The sequence below is a fragment of the Micropterus salmoides genome, unplaced genomic scaffold, assembly GCF_014851395.1.
Source record: "Micropterus salmoides isolate LMB-PRFRI ecotype aquatic unplaced genomic scaffold, ASM1485139v1 Ms_hic_scaffold_8, whole genome shotgun sequence".
Classification (NCBI taxonomy): Eukaryota; Metazoa; Chordata; class Actinopteri; order Centrarchiformes; family Centrarchidae; genus Micropterus; species Micropterus salmoides.
In genome coordinates, this window is record NW_024044570.1 from 33,548,864 (window position 1) to 33,576,689 (window position 27,826).

General features: G+C 39.2%; 2 protein-coding genes across 2 annotated transcripts; both read left to right on the forward strand.

The window, feature by feature from the left end:
• The first annotated feature begins 3,182 nt into the window (after positions 1 to 3,182).
• si:dkey-12e7.1 (uncharacterized protein LOC557553 homolog) lies at positions 3,183 to 9,236 on the forward strand. Its single transcript, XM_038706404.1, has 3 exons — positions 3,183 to 3,466; positions 4,222 to 4,865; positions 6,473 to 9,236. The coding sequence occupies exons 2-3, from the start codon at positions 4,302 to 4,304 to the stop codon at positions 7,058 to 7,060; spliced, it is 1,152 nt and encodes a 383-aa protein (XP_038562332.1). The 5' UTR covers positions 3,183 to 3,466; positions 4,222 to 4,301; the 3' UTR covers positions 7,061 to 9,236.
• Positions 9,237 to 9,787: 551 nt separating this feature from the next.
• Positions 9,788 to 27,130, forward strand: anpepa (alanyl (membrane) aminopeptidase a). The gene is made up of 19 exons (XM_038706403.1): positions 9,788 to 11,040; positions 13,058 to 13,200; positions 13,370 to 13,503; positions 13,800 to 13,920; positions 15,085 to 15,239; positions 15,463 to 15,576; positions 15,793 to 15,936; positions 16,093 to 16,158; positions 18,343 to 18,408; positions 18,571 to 18,719; positions 20,619 to 20,698; positions 20,856 to 20,989; positions 21,938 to 21,993; positions 22,152 to 22,299; positions 22,509 to 22,597; positions 23,257 to 23,367; positions 24,042 to 24,209; positions 24,400 to 24,540; positions 26,678 to 27,130. The coding sequence occupies exons 1-19, from the start codon at positions 10,436 to 10,438 to the stop codon at positions 26,751 to 26,753; spliced, it is 2,700 nt and encodes an 899-aa protein (XP_038562331.1). The 5' UTR covers positions 9,788 to 10,435; the 3' UTR covers positions 26,754 to 27,130.
• Positions 27,131 to 27,826: the final 696 nt, after the last annotated feature.

The window sequence follows — 27,826 nt, forward strand, 5'->3', positions numbered from 1 at the left end:
ACCAACATGCAACATTAACAGGAATGTAGGCCTAGTTTATTTTTAAATGTTTGATATGTATTTCTGCCGATCAACAGCATTTGAAGGTACCTGGTGTTTTAAAACAGTTTTCATTGTAGTCCAAACAAACATGCTTTTGTTTACGTTCAACATTTTTCACATATTGAGTGAAATCTCAATGTCAAATGTTGAATAGCATTCCATGCTTCATGAAATGTGTGCACAACCTGTTTTGAATATTTTGAAACCTTCATAGATCGGAAGGTTATTGGCACATTGCTGCCAATGTTTATTACCCGCTGCAGTTAGAAAATTGTACCATGTCTGTGAACACCGCACTGGGCTCATGTTGTGATCCGAGTCCATGCGCACGTGCTGATAGAACAAAAGACTGGGACCTCTCTGCAAAACAAAGCTCCACAGGAGTGTTGGACAGGGCATGTGTATGATTTCAAAATCTGAAAGTTGGACTTTCATAATAAACATCACACACTTTTCTCCCTCACATGCAGGCACGTAGCAAGAACATCTGGCAATTGAGAGAAGTTTGCTGTAAGAGCTGTCTGCCACAAAGCCTTACATGGTTAGGTTTAGGGAAAAAGAAAGGCAGAAAGTTGTCAGAAATCAATGAAAGCAAACTTCTCCCACAAGCAAAAATCTGTTCTTTTCTATATTGTTTGAAATCTGACATCAGTACAGCTACTGTACATATTTAGGATTACTGAACTATGGTGTTTTTAAACCTCTCTTGCATTCCACATTCTCCTTCTCCACAGTGTGGAAACTTGTCACCAAAGCACAAACTGCAGCAAGGGAGAAATGGTCTGTCAATTTATTTGATACTGCTGTGGGTGATTTGTGCTTTTCAGCAGAGAAATGTCAAAACAGAAAAGTTTGGTATTTATTCCAAAAAGTCACAATTCCTCACATAATCCAATTTTGGAGTGGTATAATAGAGAACATACCTTAGAGAAACGTGCGTCCCTGGCCTCATGCATATTATTTAACAAAAAAAATCCCAGAGAAGATACATTTAAATGAATTCACAGGTTCTAACCAGCAAAATCATTTCTTATGGAATATAGCAGGACATTGAGTCTGACTGCTCTTTTGGAAAAATACAGATGAAAATGTTTCACATTTGGTTTGGAGTTCTTCTCATGCATAGGGGTCTACATTTTGGTCAGACATTTCAAGAGCTCATCCAAACATGTCTCATTACAGATTTTCTTTTAGTTTGAAGGATGTTTCTTTTGGTGTGTTTGATTTTAAGATGAAGAAGTAAGGACTTTGGTTATGCTCTTATAGTAAATCTGTCATTTTACTTGCTAAATACCACACCCACAAATGCAAATGCAATGTTTCTAAAACATTCTTTCTTGTTTTGAGAATGAATGCTGGGGGGCAGCAGGAAACCATAGGGAGGAGATAGCACAAAACTAGGAGAAAGGGAAGAAGTTGAGTTAGTAACATACAGTAATGGGATGAAAATGGGATAATACAGATGAAAAGGTGGAGGAGGAGAAAGTGCTCGGTGCATCATGGGAAGTCCCCCAGAAGTCTAAGCCTATAGCAGCGTAATTAAGGGATAGTTCAGGACTAGGGATGGGTATCTCTACTGGATACCTTTATGGTATCGACTGAAACAGCCCGCCGAGTCCATGTATGATTTTAACAGCCGCTCATTTGGCTGCGGTCTCAGGCATGTTTGTCACTGTTGCACGTTTATCACCACAAGCTTGGTTTTCCGTTGGTTTCATTTCCTGGAATCATTTAACACTTCTCTGTACATTTTTATTTGTTATTCACATCTGCGTTCCATCACATCATAAAGGCTTTTGTGGCGCAGCGACGATCAGCTGATTTTACTCAGGGAGCCTCCGGCTGTTGCTGCAGCTGCTTCAGGCGTAGGCCTAGTTGGTTTGATCGGTTGGACTTGCAGATTATCTTTTCCTCAGTTTGCTTCGTTGGAGTCTTTAGTGTAGTTAAGTAACTTGTTAAAACAGACTCCTTTTATACTTGTGACTGTCGTTTTTGGACCCATCACTAAAGGAAAAAGCACTCGCGGAGATCTTTCAATTCAGTTTAACGTTACTGATCGAAAGTTTACAAAATAATTTTCCGTTGTTTACTTTCAACACTCGTATAAAAAATTACCTTAAATTCGTTTCCCACAACTCATTTGGTCACTAAACTATTTCACTCCTCCTCTCTCATTCAAACATTAAAAATTCGCAAGCTGTAGTCTTTTCCCTTTCTAGTCTTTATGATAGGCTACTAGTAGTGAGGATGAGGATGATGAGAATTAGAAAATAATAATAGGCTACGAATCAACTACTGTGGCTTCACCTGGTGGCATTTTATGCAAGGTATCGAATGAAGTAGCCTACTCTATTGGAGTCGGTATCACTTTAAGGGTAGGCTACTGGTTTTGGTAGGCCTACTGGTATTATAAATTTTAAATGATACCCAGCCTTACTCAGGACTCACCTGAGCCAGCCCTACTATTAGCTTTATCAAAGAGGAAAGTCTCAAGCCTACTCTCTTTGCAGGCCTTTTGTTGTAGTTGTATTGTGTGTCCTAGCTGTTGGCCTATATGATATGGTCTTTAATAACATTTCTAGTGTTCCTGGAAATGTGTGTTTTACTGGTGCCTTCCATTCCCAGCCCACAGGCAGACTTTTGGATGAAACGGTCAGTGTAGTTCATGAGGATGCCGCTTGAAGGCAGTGAACCTGCATCCACAAGCCCACGTTTTTCTGTAAATTCAGAGTGCCATCTACTGGTTAAAACAATGAATTCCAATCAAAAGAGGACTGTAATAGAATTAAACACATAGAGCTAATTCACAGTTCAAAATGTCAGTTAAATACAAATAAATTAAAATGGTTAAACATCAAAATTAGGCAGGCTAAGAACAGCTCTACATTCTCCTCACAACTGGTTTTACATGCAAACAACAGAAGGCGCTCGTTCTTCTTTCTCCCCTACACCCGCTTGAGATCTTCAGACTCTACATACAAATACTGTCTGTTTGATGTTACCTCTTGAATTAATCGCAACATGCGCTCTGTCAGCATTGAGGTGAAACGGTTACTTTTCTTAGCCCTTTCTATTCAACATTAACCTCCGCCCGACGGTAAACGCCGCGGTACAAAACGCGCAGGCCGGCGCATTTTGATGACGCCATTATCAACGAGCCAAAACAATAACAACAACAGAACTCAGCTGTTCGGCAGCTAACTAGCCGGCCTAGTTACTGACTGTTCTTTACTGTTTAAAAAGTGGATTGGTATAGGTTGTTTGACACTCAGTAATACGTTCGGATGCAAAGTAAAGTCTATCAAATCCTCAACAAAGCGTAGTTATAGGTTTAATTTTAAACTCCTTTGTCTTCTCTCGGTTAGCTTCTAACTTAGCAGGTTAGCTTTTTAACTGAGGACTGGGGAGCCTGTTCGCCCGAAAGGTAACTTGTCTCGATAATGTTGCAAAACATTCACATAACCCCCACTATAGCGTTCATGAGTAGACGCTTAAAATCTTTGAATGTGCCCCTGTTAGTTTGATAGAAGCTGAAAGGTAACTATCAGCAAATGAGAGCGAATAACGGCGCTGCCAAAGGAGCTCGAGTCAGGTTACAAACCGACGGGTCACTTCATTAAACTGCAGTGTTAAAAGTGGGCACGTTTGCATCACGTTTTTTTTAAACGGTGGTGTTGGTCGAAGCACACAAGTTGTCTCGTTGGTTAACTTCCCTGTTAAATGTGAATAAAAAGACAACGACCACATATTTAACCATATCACGTTTGCGCACCGGACTTTAAAGGGTTTAATTCTGTGGTTCCAGACTCATTGTGAGTTTGCAACCGAAATTTAAGTTAAAAAATAAAAACTGAACTGGAGCCATATCATACCAAGTTAGGTTTATACATCAAAGTAAAAGGTTAGGTTTTGTTTTATCATTAGTTTGATGTAAGAATTGAATCAGTCCTGTTTAATATTCTCAATGATGTCAGTGGGTTGGACCATTATGGTTAGTTTTGGTTGAAGTGGTTCAGAATCCCAAGCATTTACTGAGTTGTCCAGGCAGACCAAATATACTGTGATTTCTGATGATATTCTCCATTTCTTTTCTGCCTGTTTCCTGACACAACTTGAAAAAAATAATACAAATGAAAAGGCAACATCTTAAATCATTGTTTGTCTCTTTCCTGTCTTTAGATTAAGACTTCACCAGGCCAGAGATATTTATGGCTAAACCAAACCACAAGACCACCCGGTGGAGATTCTGACCTCCACCAATGACCACCAATATCATTTCCTCACCTGCCATCATGTCGCCGCGAAAAAGACCCCTGGTCCCTGTAAGCAGTCGGCGGAAAGCAGTGGACGACTACTTTCCTTTTAATTTCCTGCCGGTGGAGTGCCAGCTGCACGTGTTGTCCTTTCTGAATGAGGTGGATAAATGTAGCTGCGCCCTGGTTTGCCTGAGCTGGAGCTGCCTCGTCCGCTCATGGAAGCTGTGGCGGGTGGCAGACTACTCCCGTCGAGGCGTCTTCCATCTGGGTCAGGAGGGGCTGCTTGTTTCCAACCGTGAGTTCGAGAGGTGGAAATCCTGGGTCCACCATTACACCCACCACCTAATCTCACGTCGGGCCAGCCTGCTCACGCTGAAGGCCAGCTTCGACCTGGGGGATCGCTGCAACAAGTGGGGTGAGCTGCTAAATCACCTGCTGGATAATGTCCACTGCAGAGACCTCAGCCACCTGGACCTTAACTGGACCTTTACTCTTCTTGAACCGCTGGACCTCAGGGTCCACTCCAGCTCCAGTTCACACCAGGACAGCATTACTAAGATGGACCAGGTAACTTTTTTTGTTGTCCTGATTGCAACAAAGCAGTAACTGAACTTTTGTTGACCTCAGTAAACTGCACTCTCATGTTTACCACCCTGGTACTTAATACCAAAATGTGTTTTACTTTCCTTCTGAAGGGATTAACTTATCACATCTTGAACCTTTTCTTGTAATATTTTGTAATGCTGAAACGCAGTAGTCTATGAATCAATTAGATGATCAACAGAAAATAATCAATAATCTGTTGATCATTTAGAGTCATTATCAGGCAAAGATGCCAAATATTCCCCGAGAGGATTTGCTGCTTTTCTACATGTTGTACATCATTGTGTCATTTTATAGACTAAACAATTAAACAATTAACTGGAAAGATGATCAGTACTGAAATACACATAAGCTGCAGTCCTAATATAATCTGATCAGTAGCTCTGGAATAGATAGCTGTTCAACTGTGTGGTAATGGTACACCTATAATTATGAGTCAGTGAGCTTCCTCGATACTGTGGCTAGCAGGAGTAATAATAATACATAATAATAATAAATAATAACTCCCCAAAAATGATTAAACAGTCCTCTGCAGGTCTGGACTTGAACCCTGCATAATGGTACTGCTGTTGAAGCCACATTTCGTTGTACAACCATGTATTGTACAATGATAAATAAAAACCTTGATACTGCTGCTGCCCATGCAGCAAACATATCTGGGATTTCTGCACATTTGGCAGTATCCACATATGTTTTGTTTTATGTTTTTTTTTTTATATTAAAAATGTTCATTATATTGGCCCCAAGGTGCGTCGGCTCAACAGGAAAATGCCCATCATGCCAGATTAGTAGTCCAGCGCTGGCCTCCTGCATGCACATCTGTTACACAAGTCTCACTTGAAGTTCATAGATGGTTCCTGACAACCTGCAATCAAGTACAGAAAAAAGTGTTATAACTAATGTTACTGTCTTCAAGATACCCTGTGTAAGGTAGAAGTTCCCAAATTGGCGGATGGGCCCCGCTGGAAGGATGCAAAGCCCCGCAGAGCGGGTGTGCATAACCAAGGAAAAAAATGTGGTATGAATGATGAATAGACCTTTTTCACAGCAGACATTTTGATTTGTCAAACACTGGTGTAACTAATAGTGTAATCAGCTGATTGGCCTGTGGCCATTGTTATGTTATTAGTTCCACCCTGTGCTTTTCTGATATGACAAGTCAAAATGTCCACTGTAAATACAGGTTATGTGTCTCATTCATCTGGGAACAATAAAGAAGCAAGTGTGCTGTGATCTAGATTTATTCAGACAGCAAAATGACAATGTGAAAAATTAAAACAAAATCGTAGTGAAACACAACAGACAAATTATGAAAAAGTCTATCTTGCTTCCTATTTGTACAACCTTTAAACTAACATGGACTTGAAAAAGTTATTTTAATAGAATCTAACTTGGCTAATTTTGTCACTATGTTCTCCTGTGTTGCTGTCAGTTAAAAATGCAATCAATTTAACATGTCAGGGTTGACATTATTTGGCTTCCGGGAGCTTAGCAAAACCAGACGAACAAGTCCTTTGTTATACAGACCAATCTCCAGGCAGATGGTTTACCTGTTTGATTTGATTTGACAGGTGACCAGTTTCCAGGAGCTGCTGACCAAACTCACCCACAGCTGCCCGCGCATCTCCAAGATGCGCTCACACTTCGACTGGTCAGATATGTCCGTGTCGCTGCTCACCCAGTTCCAGCAGCTCCGAGTCCTCGAGCTCAAATACTTCTGGGTCTTTAAAGGAGTGACCCCCTCTACACTGCAAACCTTAACCAAATCCCTGCCTAACCTGAAGTCTCTGACTTTACACATCCTGGTGCCGCTGAGGAACCTGGGCATCTCGTACATTCTGGAGTCTCAGTCTCTGGAGTTCCTGGACGTGTCGCCCAGCCGAGGCTTGGTCTTCTCCTGTCTGAAGCTGCCTGCCCTTCGGGAGCTTCGAGCCAAGAAGATCGTCCGCGGCATCACACTGGACCGTAGGACCAGGTTGAGGATCCAGAGCCGCTGGCCCTGCCTCTACCACGTCCTCCGGGAAGGGACGCCGAAGCTCCAGGCCCTCAACAACGAGAGGCTGCTCACCACGTGGAGAGAGGAGAGCTATGGGGAGCTGTCTGCCATCCTGGAACAGTCCTGTTACTGTGTTCAGCATCTAGACAGCTGGCTTTGGTAGTGAACTGTGTGACATCAAAGGAAGTACATGCCATATATGGTCATTGATTGATTCCAGAAGAAATCAATATATTGCTTTTACACACACCCTATTTTTGTCCTCATTTGAATGAATGTACTCAGAGGGACACATAAACTGAAACTTGAAAACTGAAATTAAAGGACTACAAGTTGTTTTCAATTCTTAAAGAGGAAGCTGCTGTTACAGTTGGAAATACTTCCCCAAGATAATGATACACAGTGTGTCAATAATTGTTTTATTTTGTTTGTCAATTATCTCCAAAAACCAGATGTGCTCCATGCTGATTGCACTGTGTTGTGCTTTCCTTGATTCACTTCCACTAGAGGTCTGTCGTTGAAAAAGTACAACATTAACTACAGTTCTACCTGAGTCCAGTGATGTGTTGTGAAAAGAAGATTAAATGACGGAGTGTAATGGCTTCTTCGAGTTGTGGAGAATGCCTTTTAAACTTGTTTAAAGTGAAAACTATGATGGAACACTGCTGAGGAAAGAAAAACAGATGGCAGAAAGTTGTGTTTTCAAGAATATAATCACCATATTTTCATTATACAGTCGTACTTTTACCAGAAAAAGTTGTAATATGTCAAGATTAACATCGCTAATTTATTTAAATAAAAAATGTTGCTATGTAATTTCAAGACAAAGTTGAGAGCCTTGGTCAAAATCTCAGAAGAACAGAAATATTACAGATTTATTTTCAAATTATTACAACTTTTGCTGGAAATACTACGGTTTCATTCAAGTTTTACGACTTTATCTTTAAAAAATATTATTTATTCTCTTTCCCTTTATTCTCAGTATCAAATTTCCAAACAAATCAAAATAAAAACGATTTCTTAGTTATAGAAAAACGGATAGGTGCTGTACTGAAAATGTAACTATTCCTATTAGTTTGGTTAATATTGAGTTCAGATGTAATTATCCTCACAGACAGTCGTCTACTGTTTCTATTCGATGGGCAGTGCTGTAGAGAAAGTGAGCCCTTTACTAAAAGGTTGGCAGATGAGACCAGAGGTGCAAATGCAGGAAATAAACTGACTATATGCTGATAGAAGACATTAATTAATTGTATCCCAAATAGCAAATTTGAATTACATACATTTTGTAACATTTGCGGCAAGTGAAGACATAGTAGATGACAAAAAAAGCTTTTTTAAATTGATGGGTACTGACCCTGGGTCAGTAGGACCAAGTCCTGTAGACAACCCCATTCTGAATTACCTGAAAACCAAAGCTGATTCTGTGTAGCCACTCTGACTTGGCAGCTAAATACATTGGCACACACTTAGCCTGCCAGTATTAAGCTGGTGTAATTCTAATCACAGCCTGTCAGGAATGCAGCACAGCTGAATGAGGGTTCATTCCAGTGCTTTTCCAGTTTGCACTCAACATTTATTCTGTGAGTGCCCCTTTTGTTTTAACTGTTGATGCATATGACGTTTCTTTTCATCCTGTGAGTATTTCTCCCAAAGCAGATGGAGAGCTACTGTAACAATTTTCCCTGCCTGTCTTAAAAAGAAAGAATTCCTCCACTCTTGATCTTTGGAAACTTCCAATTTGCACATTTCCACTGCTGTAATGGAAGGTTGCTCAAATCACTGCAGCAAGCAGGTCCAGCTATTTCATATGTGGAAAAGGTGCTTTTGCTATTATGCTCCCAAAAAGTAGAGGTCGCTATTCTCAAAGCTCTGGCTGTGAAGGTTTCTCTCTCAGAAACATGTGTTTACAAATGTACCAGTGTGACATCATTTCACTACAGTACTTGTGCTCATGGCTTGTCCGAGTAGCAGATGTGTGCTTGAGGGTATTTATGCTCTTCAGAATATATCGATGTACGTGTGACATTTTAGTTAACTGATGGAACCTTTTGAGTGTAAAACATTTTACAAGATTCTTCATAAAGAAGATTGTTTTAAATCTTAACTTTCATTTGTAAGCGTGTGTCTGTGTGTATAAACCCATCTCTGCTGTGTGTGCCGGCATCAGCTTGAGGCTTCGCCGAGAAACATGCTCCGATCCCAGAACTTACCTCCGGCTTCCTAAGGAATAAGTCCTTCCTGGAAGCAACACGTGCATGGTGTGTGAGTAGAGGGCCCTGACATTTAACAGATGTTCTAACATCTGGACCACTTTTTAAATAAAATCCTGGAACTTATTAACTGTTTTAAGTGAGCACCAGGGAATTGTTTCTTGGGTGTTTTATTTGCTTTGTTACACTCCGTGACTAAATGAATGGAATTTGTTGTGTTTTTTTTTTAAATCCCCAAAAAACAAAAAGTGTTTTTTCATAAGTGTCATAACACATAATTACATCCAGCTCATTCGAGACCATAATGTGCGACAGGAATGAATGTGGCTTTTCTTGGCCTCTCCTCCAGCTGGCTCCCACTGCGCTGATGATTTGCCTAAGTTGTTGGACCATCGTAGTGTTTCAGTGTGGTCGGGTCGGTTTGATTCCCTTGACACTGCAACAAGAACATCTGTTCTCAGTACAAAAAACCACCACCACACTGTACACTGCTTTTCCTATACTGTTCTCATTTTGCTTCATTTTGTTTCCCCATGTTTTCATCTCCTGAGGTGAGGTGTCTTTGTGTGTGTGTGTGTGTGTGTGTGTGGGGTAGTCATGGTGGTCGTGATTCCCTTAGGTTGGGGCTTTCCAGCCAATTCAGTGATTTCCCAAATCACTCTTTCTGTATTCTCCTGCTGTTGTTTTCTACTCTCATATGCTGCCCACTCAGCACTCCTCCCCTCATATGCTTCTCGTTTGTAGGGACTTTGTCAATCGCCCAGGATCTGTGTTGACATGTATCTTTGGAAGCCAACGTCCGGCCCCCTGCTTTGAGGTTTTACCTGGCCGTGGATTGCAGTAGTTGGAGGAAATGTCACTGCAATGTGATTATGATGGTTCGGGCAGTGTGTGTTATGTTCATTGAAAGGGAACATGTGCGTAATGGGTTGGACAGGGTTGTGTGTGTAATGGGTTGTGAGGATAAAGTGTTCCTAGAGGTTTATTTAACCCCTGAGTTAGTGGCAAGACTACAGAAATCACCCCCAGATGTTTGACAGCACAATCTGAATATTTACAACAAGGCCAATGAACATCGGCCCCTTCACGCTGTAACACTTACTCTTTGCTCCTTTGGCAATGCTCAAGTTAATGCTTAATCTAAGTGCAGACCCTCAATTGCTAAGGCCAAGCCCTGTTTATGAGAGGGAGGTTACTTGGACTCGAACAGATCAGTCATTGCAGACCAAAGGCATACAAGCTCAGGGACGCCATCAGATTCATCTCTACCAGTCAAGCAACTGGACCTTCAGGACTGACAGGAGGAAGCAGCCACCTCTTTCGGCATGAAAGGTTCCTTTACATCCAAGGCACTCGCCGCTGCCTTTGTCGTCCTGACCATCTCTGTCATTGCTGGCATTGTCACCATGACCATTCTGTACAAGACGGAGATCTCTAAATTGAATCCGACGCCCCGTCCAACCTTCCCGTCCACCACAACAGGACCACCACCTGTCATGCGGCTGCCAAAGAATCTCATACCTCAGAGCTACAAGGTCTTCCTCCAGCCTCACCTCTACACCCAAATCATCGAGAAGATAAATGTGACCAGTCCCAATCAGACAATGCTCTTCACCGGAAACTCTACGGTTAACTTTCACTGCGTCCAGAGGACTAGCACAATCTACCTTAACAGCAAGGACCTGGCTGTTTCTGATCCAGCGGTGATGGACAAAAACACAAATGAGATGATAAGTGTTTCTGAGCTGAAATACCACGAAGACGAAAGTAACTTCCTCGAGATCCAGTTGAATAATGCCTTGGAGGCAGGCCGTAACTACAGTTTGTTTCTGGCTTTCAAGGGAGAGATATCAGAAAATCTTGATGCACTGTATGTAAGCACATATATTGAAGGTGACCCAGATTATGAAGGGGATCAAAATTCAGAGAGGTAAGTAAAAAAGTGTTTCATGTGTAGAACTTGTGATTATAGTGCCTTTCAAAGTATTCTGATGGCTTACATTTTTGTAACAATTAAGGCTTGAGCTATTCTATAGCTTAATCCACTTGTTGCGATCAATAGCTATGGCAGCATTAAGCATTCTTATCTGACATCAACAAAAGTTCTGTGTCGATGATCCTTATCCAGCTTTAGCTTTAGTTCAGTTCAATTCTATGATGATAAATCAACAAACCGCCAATCCATATTGTTTGTTGCTTTGTAATCAGCAGTGTTATCCTTACTCACTGATTAATTGGGTTTCTTTACCAATTACTCAACGGCATAAGTAATAAGTTATGTGTCGACACCCACAAGTCACAGGTTCTGTATCTAACACATGTAGAAATAGAAACATTGACACATGGTGCTTAACAAGCAAACAGTTTATGTTGTGGAGGTGTTTTTACTGACACAGTGAAGCTACCGGGTTCACATATCCGGCTCAGCAAAACCAGATGATTCCTGAATGTAGGATTACCAGTGGCTAACATTAGCAAGCCTCACACCTCCATATAGATACTGTATATTCGTAGATACAACATTGCAGTTTGGTTTGTTACAAATGCCAGGCATGTATTTATGATATGGGACACTACAGGAAATTCCTATGAAAAAACAAAAATACTATCTTTTGTAGATAGTAATAGTACTTTTTAATATAATTTAATTCATAATATAATTTGGCAGGCTTCACTATGTTGTTTTTACTCATATTTATAGTGAAATAATTATAATTTGCTCATTTACACTTTATGCCTCATTTCAATTCAATACACATTTTCTGTTATTTGAACTGGCCAGAACCCCGCTGCAATATCAAGGCAGCAGAGACGCATCTCGTTGTGGCATCTACGTGTATATATCTACGATACCAGCCCTTGCGTTAAGCTAACACGTTCTCCTCTGAATGTGTAAAGACCAAAGTGATATCAAACTCCTGTTCAGACATAGTACATGACAAAATACCCAACAAAAGATGCACACAGCCGGTTGCATGTCTTAAAACCAAAATGAAACGAGTGTGTTAACATGTTTGCTGCTCTAAACCCTAACATTTGCCTTTGTATGTATAAGACAATAACATATAAAATCAAGAATTAACCTTTGTGCTCAATGAAAAAAAATTATATTTGAATAAAAACATTTTGTTAAGTGGCGAGTGGGAGAATAAACTTTGCCAACTCACAAGTTTGATTTTTGAGACGCTAAAACTAGAACATAAACTAGATGAGACCAAAACTAATCAACACATATTATATTGTATTGGAGCCAATGGGACCTAAAATGTGCAACAGATGTCTTTGTGGTCTGTTCCTTTCTCTGCTTGCGGAGTATTCCAGATTAAAAAAGAACAAAAGCCATATTTTATTCAAAGTAAACAAACTGCATTAGTTTCCTGGTTTGGGCTTTTGTCTGTTACTGTAATTGATCCATTTTTCATGACAGGCCCATGGGGTTAAAAGAATCCAAACACAGTATGAAATCACTGAGTGAAGATGTATGCTTACATATACACTCAGCTAGAGTCCACACCCACACACCCCCACACAGTTTCTCACATTATTTATACTCTGTTCTGTTTCAGGAAAACCTACAGGAAACAAGATATTCCTCTAGTCACCACACTTTTCCTTTACGCATTCATTTACACTTACAGTATTCAAATTTATAGATCAAAGGTCTGGTACTGATGCTCAGTCAGGGGTCTTGGACTGGCATTCATGCGAAGTCTACTGTTTGGCTTCCTGTGTATGTTTTGGACTTTGTGAATACAAAATCGCCACTGTTTCCATCAGTGTCTGAAAGACACAGAGGCACAGAGGTTATTCATTGAAGTCAAAGCTTTTAAACGTTTGAATTCAAAGTGATTTATCATATTGTTGTTTATGAAATTCAAATTACTTCCTCATTATTTTTATCTTTTATTCGTATTCCAGATACTGACTTTCTTTATCTGTATTCATAGGTTCCTTGCCGCCACCAACATGGAACCAACAGATGCCAGGAGAGTGTTTCCTTGTTTCGATGAGCCAGAAATGAAGGCTGTGTTTGATGTGACCATAATCCACAGGCGAGGCACGCTAGCTCTGGGAAATGAGGAAAAGTCAGGTGAAAAAACAAGCTCCTGCTGTAGTCATGTCTCTTAAAAATTTCCTCTTAGGCAAAAACTGTACGTGTTTATTGGACTTCTGGCCACATAGCAATAAAAGATAAACAGTAAAAACAGAATAAAAGATATCCTTCATCATACTGGTCTGCTTTTTTTCCAATCTCTTAGGCTCTAATATCATAGACGATGACTGGCAATACACGCGTTTTTATCCAACACCGAAGATGTCAACATACTTGTTTGCCTTCACGGTTTCAGAGTTCACATCAACCCCCTCCCCACACGAGCGTGTGGAAATTCAAGTATGTGAACTGTAAATTCAAGATGAATGTAATGGTTTTTGTATGGTGCTGGCCTTGGCTAGTGTGACTTTAATGATTGCCAGTAATCTTTTAATGTTCTTCTACAACAGAAAAAATGTAATCAAAACTTTTTCCAATAACTACATCACTTTCTGTCCTGACTTTGGGGTATTTACCCTTCCATATGTCACTTACACTGTTTTTCAATTAATGTTAAAGAAGTATAGTACAAAGTTAAGAAAATGTACTACTGCAAAACAAAAATATGTATTTATCATTATCTTTTGCTCATACAGACGTTTGCTCGTCCTGAGGCCACTGCAGCAGGACACGCTCAATATGCAGCCAACATCACCGGAAAGATTCTGAAGTTCTTCGAGAGTCGGTTTGGAATTGATTACCAACAGAAAACACTAGGTAAGACTTTGTCTAGATATATTTGGATGGATGGATAGACAGATGCATAAAAAGTCATTGTCACTGTCAGAAACGTCTTTGTTTACATTTCTGTGATGACTGAAATTTATGATTTTGGAAGGTCAGCAGGCTAGCTAAATAGTCTACTGTAGCTAGCTTGATAGTTGGTGAAGTAGGGCTAGATAGAATTTGTGTCCTATTTCTATATCATTTGATGCTAAGTATTAAGTATATGCTTCTTATTTGCAAGTTTGGTTCAAATTCAATGCATTGTAACATTTTGTACCAACAGAACTGATTCCTGCATTTGTATACTCAATATTTTCTAAATTTAACTGCTTTTCGGCCAACAAAAAATAAAAAACATTCAGGCTCCAGCCTTATAGAGAGTGACCTCCAGGCTAGCCACTGACCCGCTAATGTTAGCTTCTTTGACTTAAGTGTATCTCTTGAACCCTTTTTTTCATCAAACATTAAACATGTTCTTGGATAAGATTCTAAGAAGAACCAATAGCTACCATAGCAAATTTCCCTTTCGATTACATTACATCATGTGAAGTCCTTGTGATGCAAAGTCCTTATGTGTAGCAAAGTTACTCCCATGAGGGTTTACCAAGGTGGCAGTACATGTATCAATCTTTATCATAACTATTGTTTTTTCCTTATCCATGAAAGACACCCTCATATCATCTTTCCAGTCTTTTAGCTGTAATCTCTGTGTTCTCCCTTTGCTGCTATTATTTCAGCCATGTCTGGACCAGCAGCGGCCACTTGACTGATCAATTCTTTCGAGCTGGTCACCTGCAGAGGTTTTGGCTTTAGTGTTCCTTTAAGGCTGCAAAAACCAGGAATATTAAAAAAACAACAACAATAAAAATGGGATAATTACATTACATTAGATGTTTACAAAACAAAGAGTCTGTTCTGTGTTAATGTGCATATTGACACTTTAAGACTCAGGATTTTGTAATTCTGTATTTTTCAGTTGACAGGTAGCAGTATCAGACTTAATTATATCAGTTTTTGCCAAAAGGATTAGTTCCTCCTCGAAAGCAGCTCTGCTAAAAAACTACTGGATACCCCTGGATAGTATAACGTAGTACTGGCTAAGCAATTGTATGGATATAATTTGATCATTTGTGCATACCTATGTGATTCTTTCAGATCAAATTGCACTGCCAGACTTATATCCTGAAGCAATGGAAAATTGGGGACTGATCACATACCAGGAGGGAGAACTGCTCTATGAGGAGGGAGTGTCCTCACTGTTGCATAAAGAAATGATCGCCACTATCATTGCACATGAACTGGCACACCAGGTTAGAGGAAGAAAGCTCTCTAACGTCTAACCCCTAATAAGAACAACAATGACATGAGATGAATTTCATTTATGGATTAAGGCATAAACTATTCTCACACATTTTAAGCAATACTGAATAAGATAATGAACTAAATGACAATAATATTACTCCTGCAATATTTTATAAAGGTGTTACATGACACTGTTATCTTAAACATCTACATCTTCTCTTTTGTTGAAAGTGGTTTGGAAATCTGGTGACAATGAAATGGTGGAATGAAATTTGGCTGAATGAGGGTTTTGCCACCTACATGTCATACTTTGCAGTGGACTACGTTGAGCCTACATTTAAAATGGTAAGTTCAGTCCAAGCGCTCACAGCTGAGGCAGAATCCTTCTGGCTAAATAGGATGCTGTTTTGAAGAAGTACAGTTTTTTTCCCCTTGTCATTTCATTCATTCGATGGGACCAACGTCTTGTTTGGTAGAAGTTTTTTTTGTTCCAAATATACAAGGCAAAAACATCCGCATATCTTCATCTTGTCTGGCAACATTTGGGTTTGTTTTCCTCAGAAAGACACATTTGTCCTGAGCGACCTCCATACAGCGTTTGAGGAGGATGCTCTGGCCTCATCACATCCTCTTAGTCCTCAGCAGGAAGATGTCCAGACGACTTCTGAGATCATGGAGATGTTTGATGCTATAACCTACTGTAAGGTAGAGATTCAAATGAGTCTAGGAATGAATGCACATCCTGCTTCATGACCACAGATGAACTTTACACTAAGTATTGTTTCTGTCTTATTTGCAGGTCACCCATATCAGTGTACAATGAATATTAACATACACTTGTATTTTGTTTTCACTCCGTAGGGGGCAATTGTGCTGAGAATGCTGGCAGACGTGGTGGGGGAAAGTGTTTTCAACAAAGGGGTCAATGTAAGCAATACCGAGAGATGCTCACAAGTCTCTTAGCTAGAGTCCAAGTCAAGTCTCAAGTCTCTCATGGTTATAATGAATGTTATATCACCTGCTGTGTCCCAGGCTGCTTCTAAAACTGCATAGCTTTGAGGAATTCTATAACTGTAACCTGCTTTTCACTTACAGAGCACAACCATGTAATGTGCAATGCAATTAATGAGCGCTTATTAACTACTGCAAGTCAACACCAACCGCAGACTCTCAAACCAGTGTAACGTTAGCTAAATAAAACTGTGACATTACTTGATCAACAATAAACCTGTAACCTGTTTTTCAACTTACAGAGCACAACCATGTAGCCTAATGTACAATGTGTCTACAACTAATGACAGCTTATTAGCTACTGTAAGTCAACACCTCCCAGACTCTCAAACCAGTGTAACGTTAACTAAATAAAACTGTAACTTTACATGATCAACAATAAACCTGTAGCGTGTTTGCTGCCACCGTTAACAATTAAGTGATAGCAGCCAGCGGGACGTTAATCGACTACCACAAGTTTCGCAAGCAAAAAAACACTCATTCATCTTTTCATAACAAACGACAGATAGAGTTAACCTCCCGGAGACTGTAGCTAAAGCAAGAAGCAAGCTAACGTTAGATGGCCAATGCTGAGCTAAACATTACTAACCTCAGGTTACTTACCTGTTTTGCGTTCAGCGCTTCTTCTCTTCTTCTTTGGGCCTTGTTGTATCAAGTTTTAAATCCAAAGTTTATGAAGAATGGCTCAGCAGCTGCCAGTGTTTGTCGTCTTCTCTCACGTGTGGCCGCGCGCAGCAGATGCTACGTGTTATGTAGACAGATAGGTAACGCAGGTGAATAACAGCATGCTCATCAGACATTTCCTAAAAATAAACATTGTTCACGAGTCCTGCACCTCGAGTCCAAGTCGAGTCTGAAGTCTTTTGAGGACGAGTCTCAAGTCGAGTCACAAGTCACTGTGTGTGTGATTTATGTCGGACTTGAGTCCGAGTCTCAAACGCCAGTCCCCATCTCTGGCAATACCTTTTAACATTATTCAGATGGGCTGAAATTGTGCTATAGTCCTTATAAATGCTTCTTGCAGGCCCTGTGCCTGAGACTCAAGACTAAAGGTGAATTTTGACACCCTATTTAATCTCAAAACCTGAGGTGAAGATTTCATTGTTCGTTAGTTTGGAGTCAAGGGCTCCTTTTAAGGCTACGACAGTGCAGTGTCCTGGAAAAGTTGTTTTTTTTTCAGTGTGGCTCACGATATGACAGGATTTACAACATGGGTGGGGAAGAAAACTTAGCATACCAAAGTTTTCTAATTTGATGCCTTAATCAGGGCTATGAAAAATCCAAAAATGGCTACTTCAAAATCACATAAACCCCTCGTGAATACCTGGCTCACTTCAACCAAAGATGCAACCCACAAAGTAAAGGACTACTTTTGCTTTTGGAGGCTCTCCACATGCATTACAAAACTGTCAGTATCACATGGATTTTTTTAGGTGGATGAAAAGGAGCTGATTTGGTTTGCCATAAGTGATGCCAGATATTGGCACACATAGTCTATGTAGCCACAACATCTTCAGAACATGTGGTGTTTGTTTTTTTGTTTTCTTACATAAATCAAGCAACAGTACTTTGGGTTTGTTATTTACCCTGGAAAGAAAAAGTTTCACTTAGCTTGGTGTTTATTTAATTTTAAGTCACACATAATTTACAAAATAATATATATTTATATTGTATTAGCAGGGTAGTGCAGCGTTGCAGTGGTACAGTAAGGTAAGTTACTTTTGTACCTACAATTCAGGCACATTAGTTACGTCCTGTTAGTGCCATAAAACTGTTCATTAGAACATCCAAAAGCAGCACAAAAGTCTGGCATTCTCTTTTATTTGAACTGTCCAGATCTTCGCTACAAACTCCAAGGGAGCAGTCAGGTGCAGGACTGAGTAATACAGACGTTAGCCAGAGACTTATGGAAAACTGGGCCTAAACATTTATTTCATCATCACATCGTCTTTGGATTTGCTGCTGGCAGCTGTGATTGGAAATTTTTGTCCAGCTTTCAATGTAAATTTTGGATGCAAAATTTCCACCTGAATATAATTATTTTGAAGCAGGATGAACCTGTGTTAACTATAACCTCTCTCTCTCTGTTGTTGTGTTTAGATGTATCTGTCTGACTTTAAGTATAAAAACACTGACCAGAATGACCTCTGGGAATACATACAAAAGGTAAACTTAGATAATCTTAGATTTTGTCAGTTTATTTTACGTCATATTTTTGCCGCATGTCTTGTTTAATAAAACAATACTAATGTCATAGTCTGAATAATTATTGATCAGATTATGGTATGTATATCATAAAATATTAACTGACTTGTGCCATGTTTGCAGGCTGTAAATGACGATAGTGGTCACACCAACGTTGCTGAACTGATGGGTACCTGGGTCAACCAAATTGGCTATCCTGTCATCACTATCAACACAACCAATGGAGAAATCTATCAGAAGCAGTTCCTTTTCAATGACTCATCCGAATCTATGTATGTGCTACATGGACATGGCTTCAGTATACACAGTTTTTAAAGCTGAGGGCAATAATGTTAATGATATGAGTCAACATGTCTCAGATTCTAGAGATTTCTCATTCACACTGATTTTCCTAATAACAGAATTATACAATAGACCAGTGTCTTTACATTTATGAAAATGCTAATTTATTAATCTTATTGAGTAAGAATAAGTACATATTTAGAACACATAGATTTACATCTTTAGCATGAAAGGAAACGATGGAAGAAATCACAACAGCAAAGGAAAGAAAGAACTATATGATTGGTGTATTTATCGATTTTTAAAAGCAATATAGTTCATCATGACATATTACACATGCATACTCCAAATTACATACATTTGATATTAGTGGGATAGGTTATAAATGGTTAAATAGATTTTTACAGATAGCTGTTAGTAGATCGGAATGTAGGAAGGTTAAATGTGGAGTTCTACTGGGTCCTACACTTTCCCATTATGTAAAATCGATATTTTTAAATGAACAATGGATCAAATGACTATATGTAATGTGAAAGGTGTTGTTCACATTCATGAACCCACAGAAAATTATTACCCAACTCTGCAGTTCCCCTCAGCTTTACAGAGCTCTTGTGTGTCTTTCAGCTCATGGTTTTGGTTTCCCAGCACGCAATGTTTTTGGTTCAGTCTCACCGCTCTCATCCGCGATGTTTCTAAAGGCAGCAGGCGACTGCTTTCAGTGTAGAAACTCTAAATAAAACCCCCGTACACTACCTGTCCAGCACTAAACAGCAGGTGGACAAAGTTAGTGACTAGCTTGTTTATGTAGTGGAGAATTTAGCTTTGCATGTACGTATCAGGTGGACAGAAACATGACTCAGAATGCTAATGAATAGATTCACACACAATGAACATATAAATAGGCAACTGATTGCTAATATATTATCCATAACAACTTTATAAGTTCATAATATTACAATAATATGCCAAGTGGCCAATATAATAATGTTTGTAATATTTTCCCATTTTAGATTAAACAGAACAATAGTTTTTGGTCAACATGAGACACCAGTGTGAAGGATTGTGTCAAAGTTCCCATTCTGTTTGTCAACAGTTTAGATGGGGTTGTCACTTGTAATACTGAACAATGCAAACCCTTGGTAGAAATTGTGAGCAAATGTATTATGGGAAGAAATTCTGCTCAAAAACTGGTTCCGGAATAATGACTTCCTCCATCGGACATTTTACATCTTGGGTGTGACTGCAACCCATTCGGGCTAGATTAGAGAAGATCCTTTGCCTTCTATCCAAAGGCCAAAGTTGGATCATAAAATCTGTCCTTCAACCACTTTACAGTGTCTACCTCCCTTTGAGAATAGTTGTCATCAAATAATTAAAGAGTCCATTTCTTGTGTCTGTTTCAGTTGGCAAAATACAGTAAGTTACTGCATCACTGTCACCTTGTTAACCAAGTATTTCACTGCCAGGCCTGCATGAAAACACTGCAGACGATTACTGTAAATTATACCTTTGGCCATGTGGAGTGTTTTGAAACAATGTTTTGTAACTATGTGCTCCATAACACATGTCATAGGGAGTTGCACAATAATTAAACCTGTTTAAGTTGCTTCGGTCATATCCATACCATAATAGCTCTGGACTCTGGCATGATGATATTGCAGACATCTGTTTTTATAAAGGAGACTAGATTTCACACTCCATTTACAGATTACCGTGCCTTTGTCACTTTTTACTAAAAAGGCTTCTTGATTGTTAGATTGTTATTTTGACTCTTCCTCCCTCGCTGTATAGATGCTGAATAACCATTTCCTAGATCCTGAGCATCCTAACCATCTCTTAACATGTGCTTATTATACACTGTTCTTTGTCTATTTTTTCTGCCTGTTTAGTCTTTGGTGGCACATCCCAATCACAGTCATGTCAGATACATCTGAACCGTCTTCTGAATGGTTGACAAGCAGCGAAATAGGTAACAGAAAATACAACACAGAGCTTTGGAATTTTTGGACCAGATGACCAGATACACAAGATAACCTTTTCTTAGTTATGGTTTTTATTTGTCTTTATACTATGCCTACTTTATACTAGGCCTATTGGCATTTGACCAATATTTGTCCTTTGAACAGAAAAGAAAGAAAAATTCATTTCTAAGAGTGGAGAGTGGATCCTGGCAAATGTCAACTGTACTGGATACTACAGAGTCAATTACAACCCAGAGAACTGGCAACGCCTCCTGAATCAGCTAGAGACAAATCCAAAAGTGAGTACTGAGCCAAATAATGAGTTAGCAAATCACAGAGAAGAGCTAAAACCAACCTCTACATATTGTTAATTTGTTCTCTTGTCTTGTCTGTTGTTAACACACTTCCTTGGTTGTTAATTTAGTCTTATGTTACTATTAACAACTAGACAGTGGACACACTTTTGGTTTGTAGTGTTTCTAGCAAGGTAGGCTGTTCTAGTTTAGACAGTAAACCTGGATTGAGTGCGGCCAGTTGGAGCCAAAAAAAACACTGTAGTGATCATTCTGCTCTGTGTACTCACAACAGAGGGAGAAAAATATTTAATATAAATCTTGCACCATCTTGTATCATCACCAAAACTCACAATGGCAGCTGAATTGTGTGGCTAAAAGAAACCAGACTACTTAGAGCCTTTGCCCTGATTATGAACTACAGGAATTATGTTGACTCCAAAATGTGTACCTGATTTCTTGAACTTGACTCTTTCCAAGTGCTAATTACCACAAACAATTCTATGTGCTGTCATAGACATCCATTAGACAAAAAAAGAACCAAATTCACCGACAGAACTAGCCCGGCCCCTTTTAAAAAGATGGTTTCCCTAAAGTGGCGGGCCAACTGCCTGACAGTCTTAGCCATCCCTTGAGCCACTGTGTTAACACAACTAAAAAGACACTTGACCATGGAATTACATGGCACCTTGAAACAGGTCTTTTAGAAATTACTAATGCAGAAACAAATCATAAACTCACATTGTTGGGTTAATATCTGATTTTAAAAACTTATACGTTCAATGTAATAAATAGAAATTGATTTGGTTCAATGTCTTATTTTGCATTTTCCCCTATGGCACTCAAGTCATCATTTCCTGCTCTAATGCTTTGCTGTTGGTAAATTAGTCTTCATGCTTGGAATCTTCGTAAACTGAAATGTTAACTGTCCCTCATCTTGCGCTTGTTTTTCAGCGAATCCCACTGATGAACAGAGGGCAGCTCATTGATGATGCTTTTAACTTGGCGAGGTGATAACTTGGATTCAGTACATTCAGACTGCTACAAATCAATTTTCTGTCTGTTAAGTGTGTTGTGATTCTGTAATCGTAATGTGTCATACCTGAAAAAAACATGACTGAAACAAGGTCACGCTCATCTTACCAAATCCAATATCTGTATTCCTCAGGGCCAAACTTGTCAACGTGACTCTAGCTCTGAATTCAACCCGCTTCCTTCGGAATGAGACAGCGTACCTTCCCTGGGAATCAGCAGTCAGGAACCTTGAGTACTTTGTCCTCATGTTTGACCGCTCCGAGGTGTATGGACCCATGCAGGCATGTGTTGTTCCTTCTTATCTTGTGACATTCAAAGTGAAATATGTATCTTGCTTTATTACATTACTAACTAAACTGACCTGTGTTGGATGGAGAAGGTGGATTTAACAGACTAAATTTGATTTCCTGCTGGTATCAATGTGCAGTAAAAATGTAATATTGCTGCGTGTGTTCCTGAAATTCCACTGTAAAGCTGATTCTTCCTGCAGATGTACCTCCGGGAACAGGTTAAGGGCCTCTACAACTTCTTCAGGAACTACACAGATAATTCAGAAGTCCCAAATGACCACTCCTTACAGTAAGGAAAGATGAATTTTACTGATCCATTGGGGATAATATAATTTAATGCGCAACAGATTCTCACATTTGCTGTTTACACTCACTGTCCAGTCCACGAGTGCCAATGCAGAGCAGATATGTGCGTTTGCATTCTTCACATCAGTTACAGATATGCTAGTGACAGAGGTGTAGTGCGGACTGCTAATATCGCAAATTAATGAATTAATCAAATTCACATTTAACAACACTGTCAATACTGTGAAATACCATTAATTAAAATTAACAATGAATCAAATAACTAAAATGAAAGGTGTCGCTTATAGCGACAACCCCCCCCCCCAAATTTTTTCTCTTGCTCCCATTCCCACTCTTTTTATTCAACTGATAACTTATATACCCAAGTTCAATCAACTCATACATGTCTGACAAAAGTCTCAAATAGGCAACACAATGAATTAATACAAGTTTAACTTCTGAAGACTCATATAGTTGAGTTCAGGTTTCACAACTTGTTAGAGTTTGTCAGAGAAAATAATCTTAACTCAGGTTGCCCTTGCTAGCTTTTTCAACGCTTTCAATGGCATCTCTCAGTCTTCTTCAGAATGCATAACATTATATTTAATGTCATTTAATACCTGTAAACTTATTATATACCATGAAATTGTGCTTAATTCCAAGACACAACCAGATCACCGCCATAGAAGTGGCGTGCTCCAATGGACTCCCAGAATGCATAGAGATGGCTACAAAGATGTATGCCACCTGGATGAACAGTAACAACACCAACAAGTATGGACACTACTGGATAAGTATATATCATTTGGAATTTGAATTATCTCAAACATGGCACATGATCTTATTGGTTTCTCCCACAAAATGGTCTCGCTGTAATAGCTTTCAATGTATTCTGTGGTGTTACCTCCAGGATTTAGTAAGGGTAGGTGTCATTTAATCACTTTTTATCACATGTGATTGTGTGTGAGGCTGTTGTTTCCACTCTGCAATGTGGTTCTTGTCTTTAAAGTTGCTCCTGTTATGATTTTAATGCTAAGATGCGCTCTAATCCTAAATCACACACAGGGAAGGCCATGGCGAACATGATCCTGTTCCTGCTCTTTGAGGATGTGTTTGCCAAAACAAACCTCCAGTTACAGTTACTTTTACTTACCTTTCGGAATCAGTAAAATTTTCAGGGGCAACTTTAAAATAGAGGGACATTGACTCTTCAATAAATGTGTATACTGTTATATGCTCATTACCTCTACACATGCATGGACTGCATGAAACTGTGTTAATGCATTCACACTTGCATTTGTATGCGAATGAAAATGTTAAGTGTGTCAAATGTGCTGATAGGCAGGAAAATGTAATTTCAACCATCCAGAACAACCAAGAGAACTTGAAAAGGAGACAGTCTTGATGTATGGAAAATAACTTTGTGTATATGTGTGTGTGTGATTCAGCATTCACCCCAACCTGCGTTCTGTAATCTACTGCCAAGCTGTGGCTGCTGGCGGGAAGACAGAGTGGGAGTTTGCCTGGAATAAGTTTCAGAGCTCCAGCGACACCTCAGAGAGAAACCAGCTCCGGAAAGCTCTGTCTTGCACCAGAAAGATCTGGCTGCTCAACAGGTAAAGCCAGCGAACAGATCTAGGATCAAACCAGGATTAAACATCAAGTCCTGATGAATTATTTTTGTGTTATTTTTACTGTGTACATAATGACTCTTCCTTAATTACAGACACACCTGTGATAAGGTGCGTCCCAAACAAGTAGTTTATATTAAGTGAAGCGCTAGTCAGTGCCTTCTTTATCTTTCAGATACCTGGAATACACTCTGAACGCTGAGAAGATACGCCTCATGGATGTTGCTTCCACCATTAACTACATAGCCCAGAACGTGGTGGGGCAGGCACTGGCCTGGAACTTTATCAGAGCACACTGGGAATATGTCAGTTTAGGGTGGGTTGTTATTTGGACTCTATCTACTGCCTCTCATAAACATCCATTTTCTGAGTCATGAAAAAGTATCTGAGATTGTGTAGTTGGGTTTGACCAATATAGACTTGAAAAGGAAGACATGATGCTATGCTGGTTTGAGGTTGATAATGGGCAGTATTTTGCATCAGTGCTAAATTTTGCCAGTTTAATTCATCACAGATTTATAAGGAAATTAGAAGTATTCATGGTTTACCCCAGAACATATGTTTGTCAGGGTGGAGAAGCCAACCTTACACAGCAGTTAGATTTTGAGAACTCTGTGCTTAAACAGAAATGTAATTCTTTTTAGGGTGCACAACTCTTCCACCAATCTTCTTTTTCCCTTGGTGCTGGGTAGGTAGTGTACTTTGGACACAGTTTGTGGTCTGTAAATTCCAAACAATGAGCTAAAACAATGCTCTGTAGAGATGAGGGGAACTTCAGAGTTGTGATAATATTCTGTTTCATTGTAAATCTAAAAAAATATTGCTTTTAGCAGCTTTAAATAAACTTGGCCATTTTGGGAAATATGTGTGCTTGCCACTGAAGCCAAGGTGAGGTGAGAATAATAAATCTTAAAGTTGGACCATCTATGTTTTTATATCAATAGATCCTTTAGCAGTGTGTTAGTGACAAACCTAAAGAGAATTACTATATGACTGTGCAGTTCCCCTCAGCTCTACAGAGCCCTTTAGCTTCTTAAAGCTCATTCTTTAGTGTTTTTCTGTTTGGTTTAGTCTACCACCAACTACATTTCCAGCCACAACAGGAAGAATCCCACTGTACACTAACAGCCCAGCACCAAAAACAGAGAGACAAAGTCAGTACCTAGCTGAAAAAGAAACTCAGACATCTAGCAGGTCAGAGGTGGTGGTCAAAACAGAGATTTAGAAAAATAGAGTGAATATTAGCTTTGCATTTGTCAATTGCCCAGAAGCAAAAGTCATGATTTCTACTGATGTGAAAATGAGCCCTTGTTTCCCTTGACAAATTCATATGGTGATCATTTGTCCCAATGTGTCTTTTCAGCTTACCCCACTGGTCCCAGGTGGAAAAAAATAAAATAAATAATGCTGCTTTAAATCTCTGTGTGTCTAGTCCAGAGATAAATCAGGACACTTTTAGTCTAGCTTAGGCTTGGCTTAGGGTTGCTTAGTAGTATTGATTACATAGCTACATGATAAATAACATGCAATAATCTTTGCAAATATGCTGACAAACATGGGTTCATAGAGCAGTAAAAATATAGTGATGTGACATGATAGTGTTTTTATGTTGGTATAGTCATTGAAGAACGTCCACCACCTCACAGTATCTGTTGTAAAGTTAAAGGCCATTATCAGCCCCACAGTGAATCCATCCATCTAACTCTGAACACTGTATCGGCTTGCTCATGTTTTTCTTGGTTCAACAGCTCTGTCTGATGTCCTGATTTGAAGCCATGATCTGCCAACTGAGAACACAAACGTTTTGTTTTTTTCGTGATTTTTTTATGAACATACTGCTATTTGCTGCCTCGCCAATGAAATCTGAACCTGTTTACAGAGGCCTCTTGACACTGAAGCGAACTGAGGTCCAGTCACTTGAATAAACGAGCACTACCATAAAAGAATATGATAAACAGTGGCTTATAAAAATCTTGCACTGTGTCATCAAGTACAAAGGTCTTCTTATTTAGTGAGTGCTTATCATTAGCTCTCCTTCATAAAATCCCCACTGTTTGTGCCGTTACCAGGAAGCTAAATTGATCTTATCAAAGTTTAAATATACATAACAGACAGGGTTTCATTTCATGAGTACACAGTCACACCTGAGATCTAAATCAAGTAGATAGCGGGTATTAAAAAGGATATTTTAGTAAGTAAACCTGTTGTCTTTCAGAATGTAATCAAATTCATACTTGTTTACAGTATGCAGTTTATTAGGTCCACCAAGCTAAAACTAAGGCAGTTTAATGAACAGTCCTGCAAAGATGAAGGTTACAATATTTAGTTTTTGTTGTATTTCAGAAAGGTCATTTTAGAGGCTTCAGTATGTAGTGCTGTTGAATTTTACTGTGTTACACTAAAAAACTGTTTCAGTTATTTTGTTCAACCTGTCTGTATTTTTCTTCTGCCAGGGATGGAGCGATGCTGATCGAGGGAACGACAAGCAGGTTCTCGACACAATTTGAATTGGATGAGGTAATTAACTGATGTTTCATTAGGTCATAATGATAATACCAGCGTGCAAAGATGTCAAGTGGAAACTCCTGTCTTTCCAGTCACACACCAATAACTGATTTATATTACATTAAGTATCTTGATCCACCCTGATATCATATCAGAAGTCTTTCTTGTCATTGTGAGTTCTATGGATGACAGCGTGTTAGTTTTACCTCTGAGCCAAACCCCCAAATTTCTCTCGCTAGGCCATTTCTTATTTATAGTTTAAATGACAAGGCTGGTTAAATTCTATATTTTTTGTTTCTGTCAACAAATTCCATGAAAAGATGAAATCCATCTATGAATGTATCCTACTAAGTATTGTGTGTGTATCCAAAGCCGCATTTTCCTTATTATTCTGTGTCATAGAGCTCTATTGTTTTTAGCAAATGTTACTCAAATAGTAGTAAAGAGTACATTTTTGTTGGACTATATTCAGCTGTGGATTGATACAAATTTCTGCACTGGTGAGTTGTTACAGCAGCAGTGTTGGATTGAGTCAAAATCAACAACAGTGTGTGTTTATGGTAATGAAGGAACATGTTACTCAGTTCAACAGTGTGACTCACTGATGTGTTTTTAATAGTTTTTGGATAACAATGTAGCTCTATGGCACAGAGGAAGTAGATAAATCAGAGTAATCAGGCTTCGGCTACACAGGCAGTACTTAAGAGTAGGATCAATTTATTTTAGTCTTTCATGTGCATCTGGTTCACAAAGCAATTTGCTTGTACTTCTGAAATACAACCTGCAGGATTTACTTTGCTGTGTATGATTGTAATATACTGTGTTTATAAGAATTAAAGTTTACATTGAATAATTCAGTAAAAATAAACTTTTTCAGTATAGAAGAAAGTAATTAGAAAAGTTTTTGAGACCCCCTCAAAAGTTTAATTTTGGGGGTTATGGGTGGCTGTAAGCCCTTAATTACTGTTGTTATGCTAGCAAGCTTTCCATTCTCACATGGTACATAACATGTGGGCTGTGTCCAAAATCCCCACTCATTCACTACTCCCTACCCTCTATGTATGGAGTTGTATGTAGAGGACTATATAGTGAGCTCA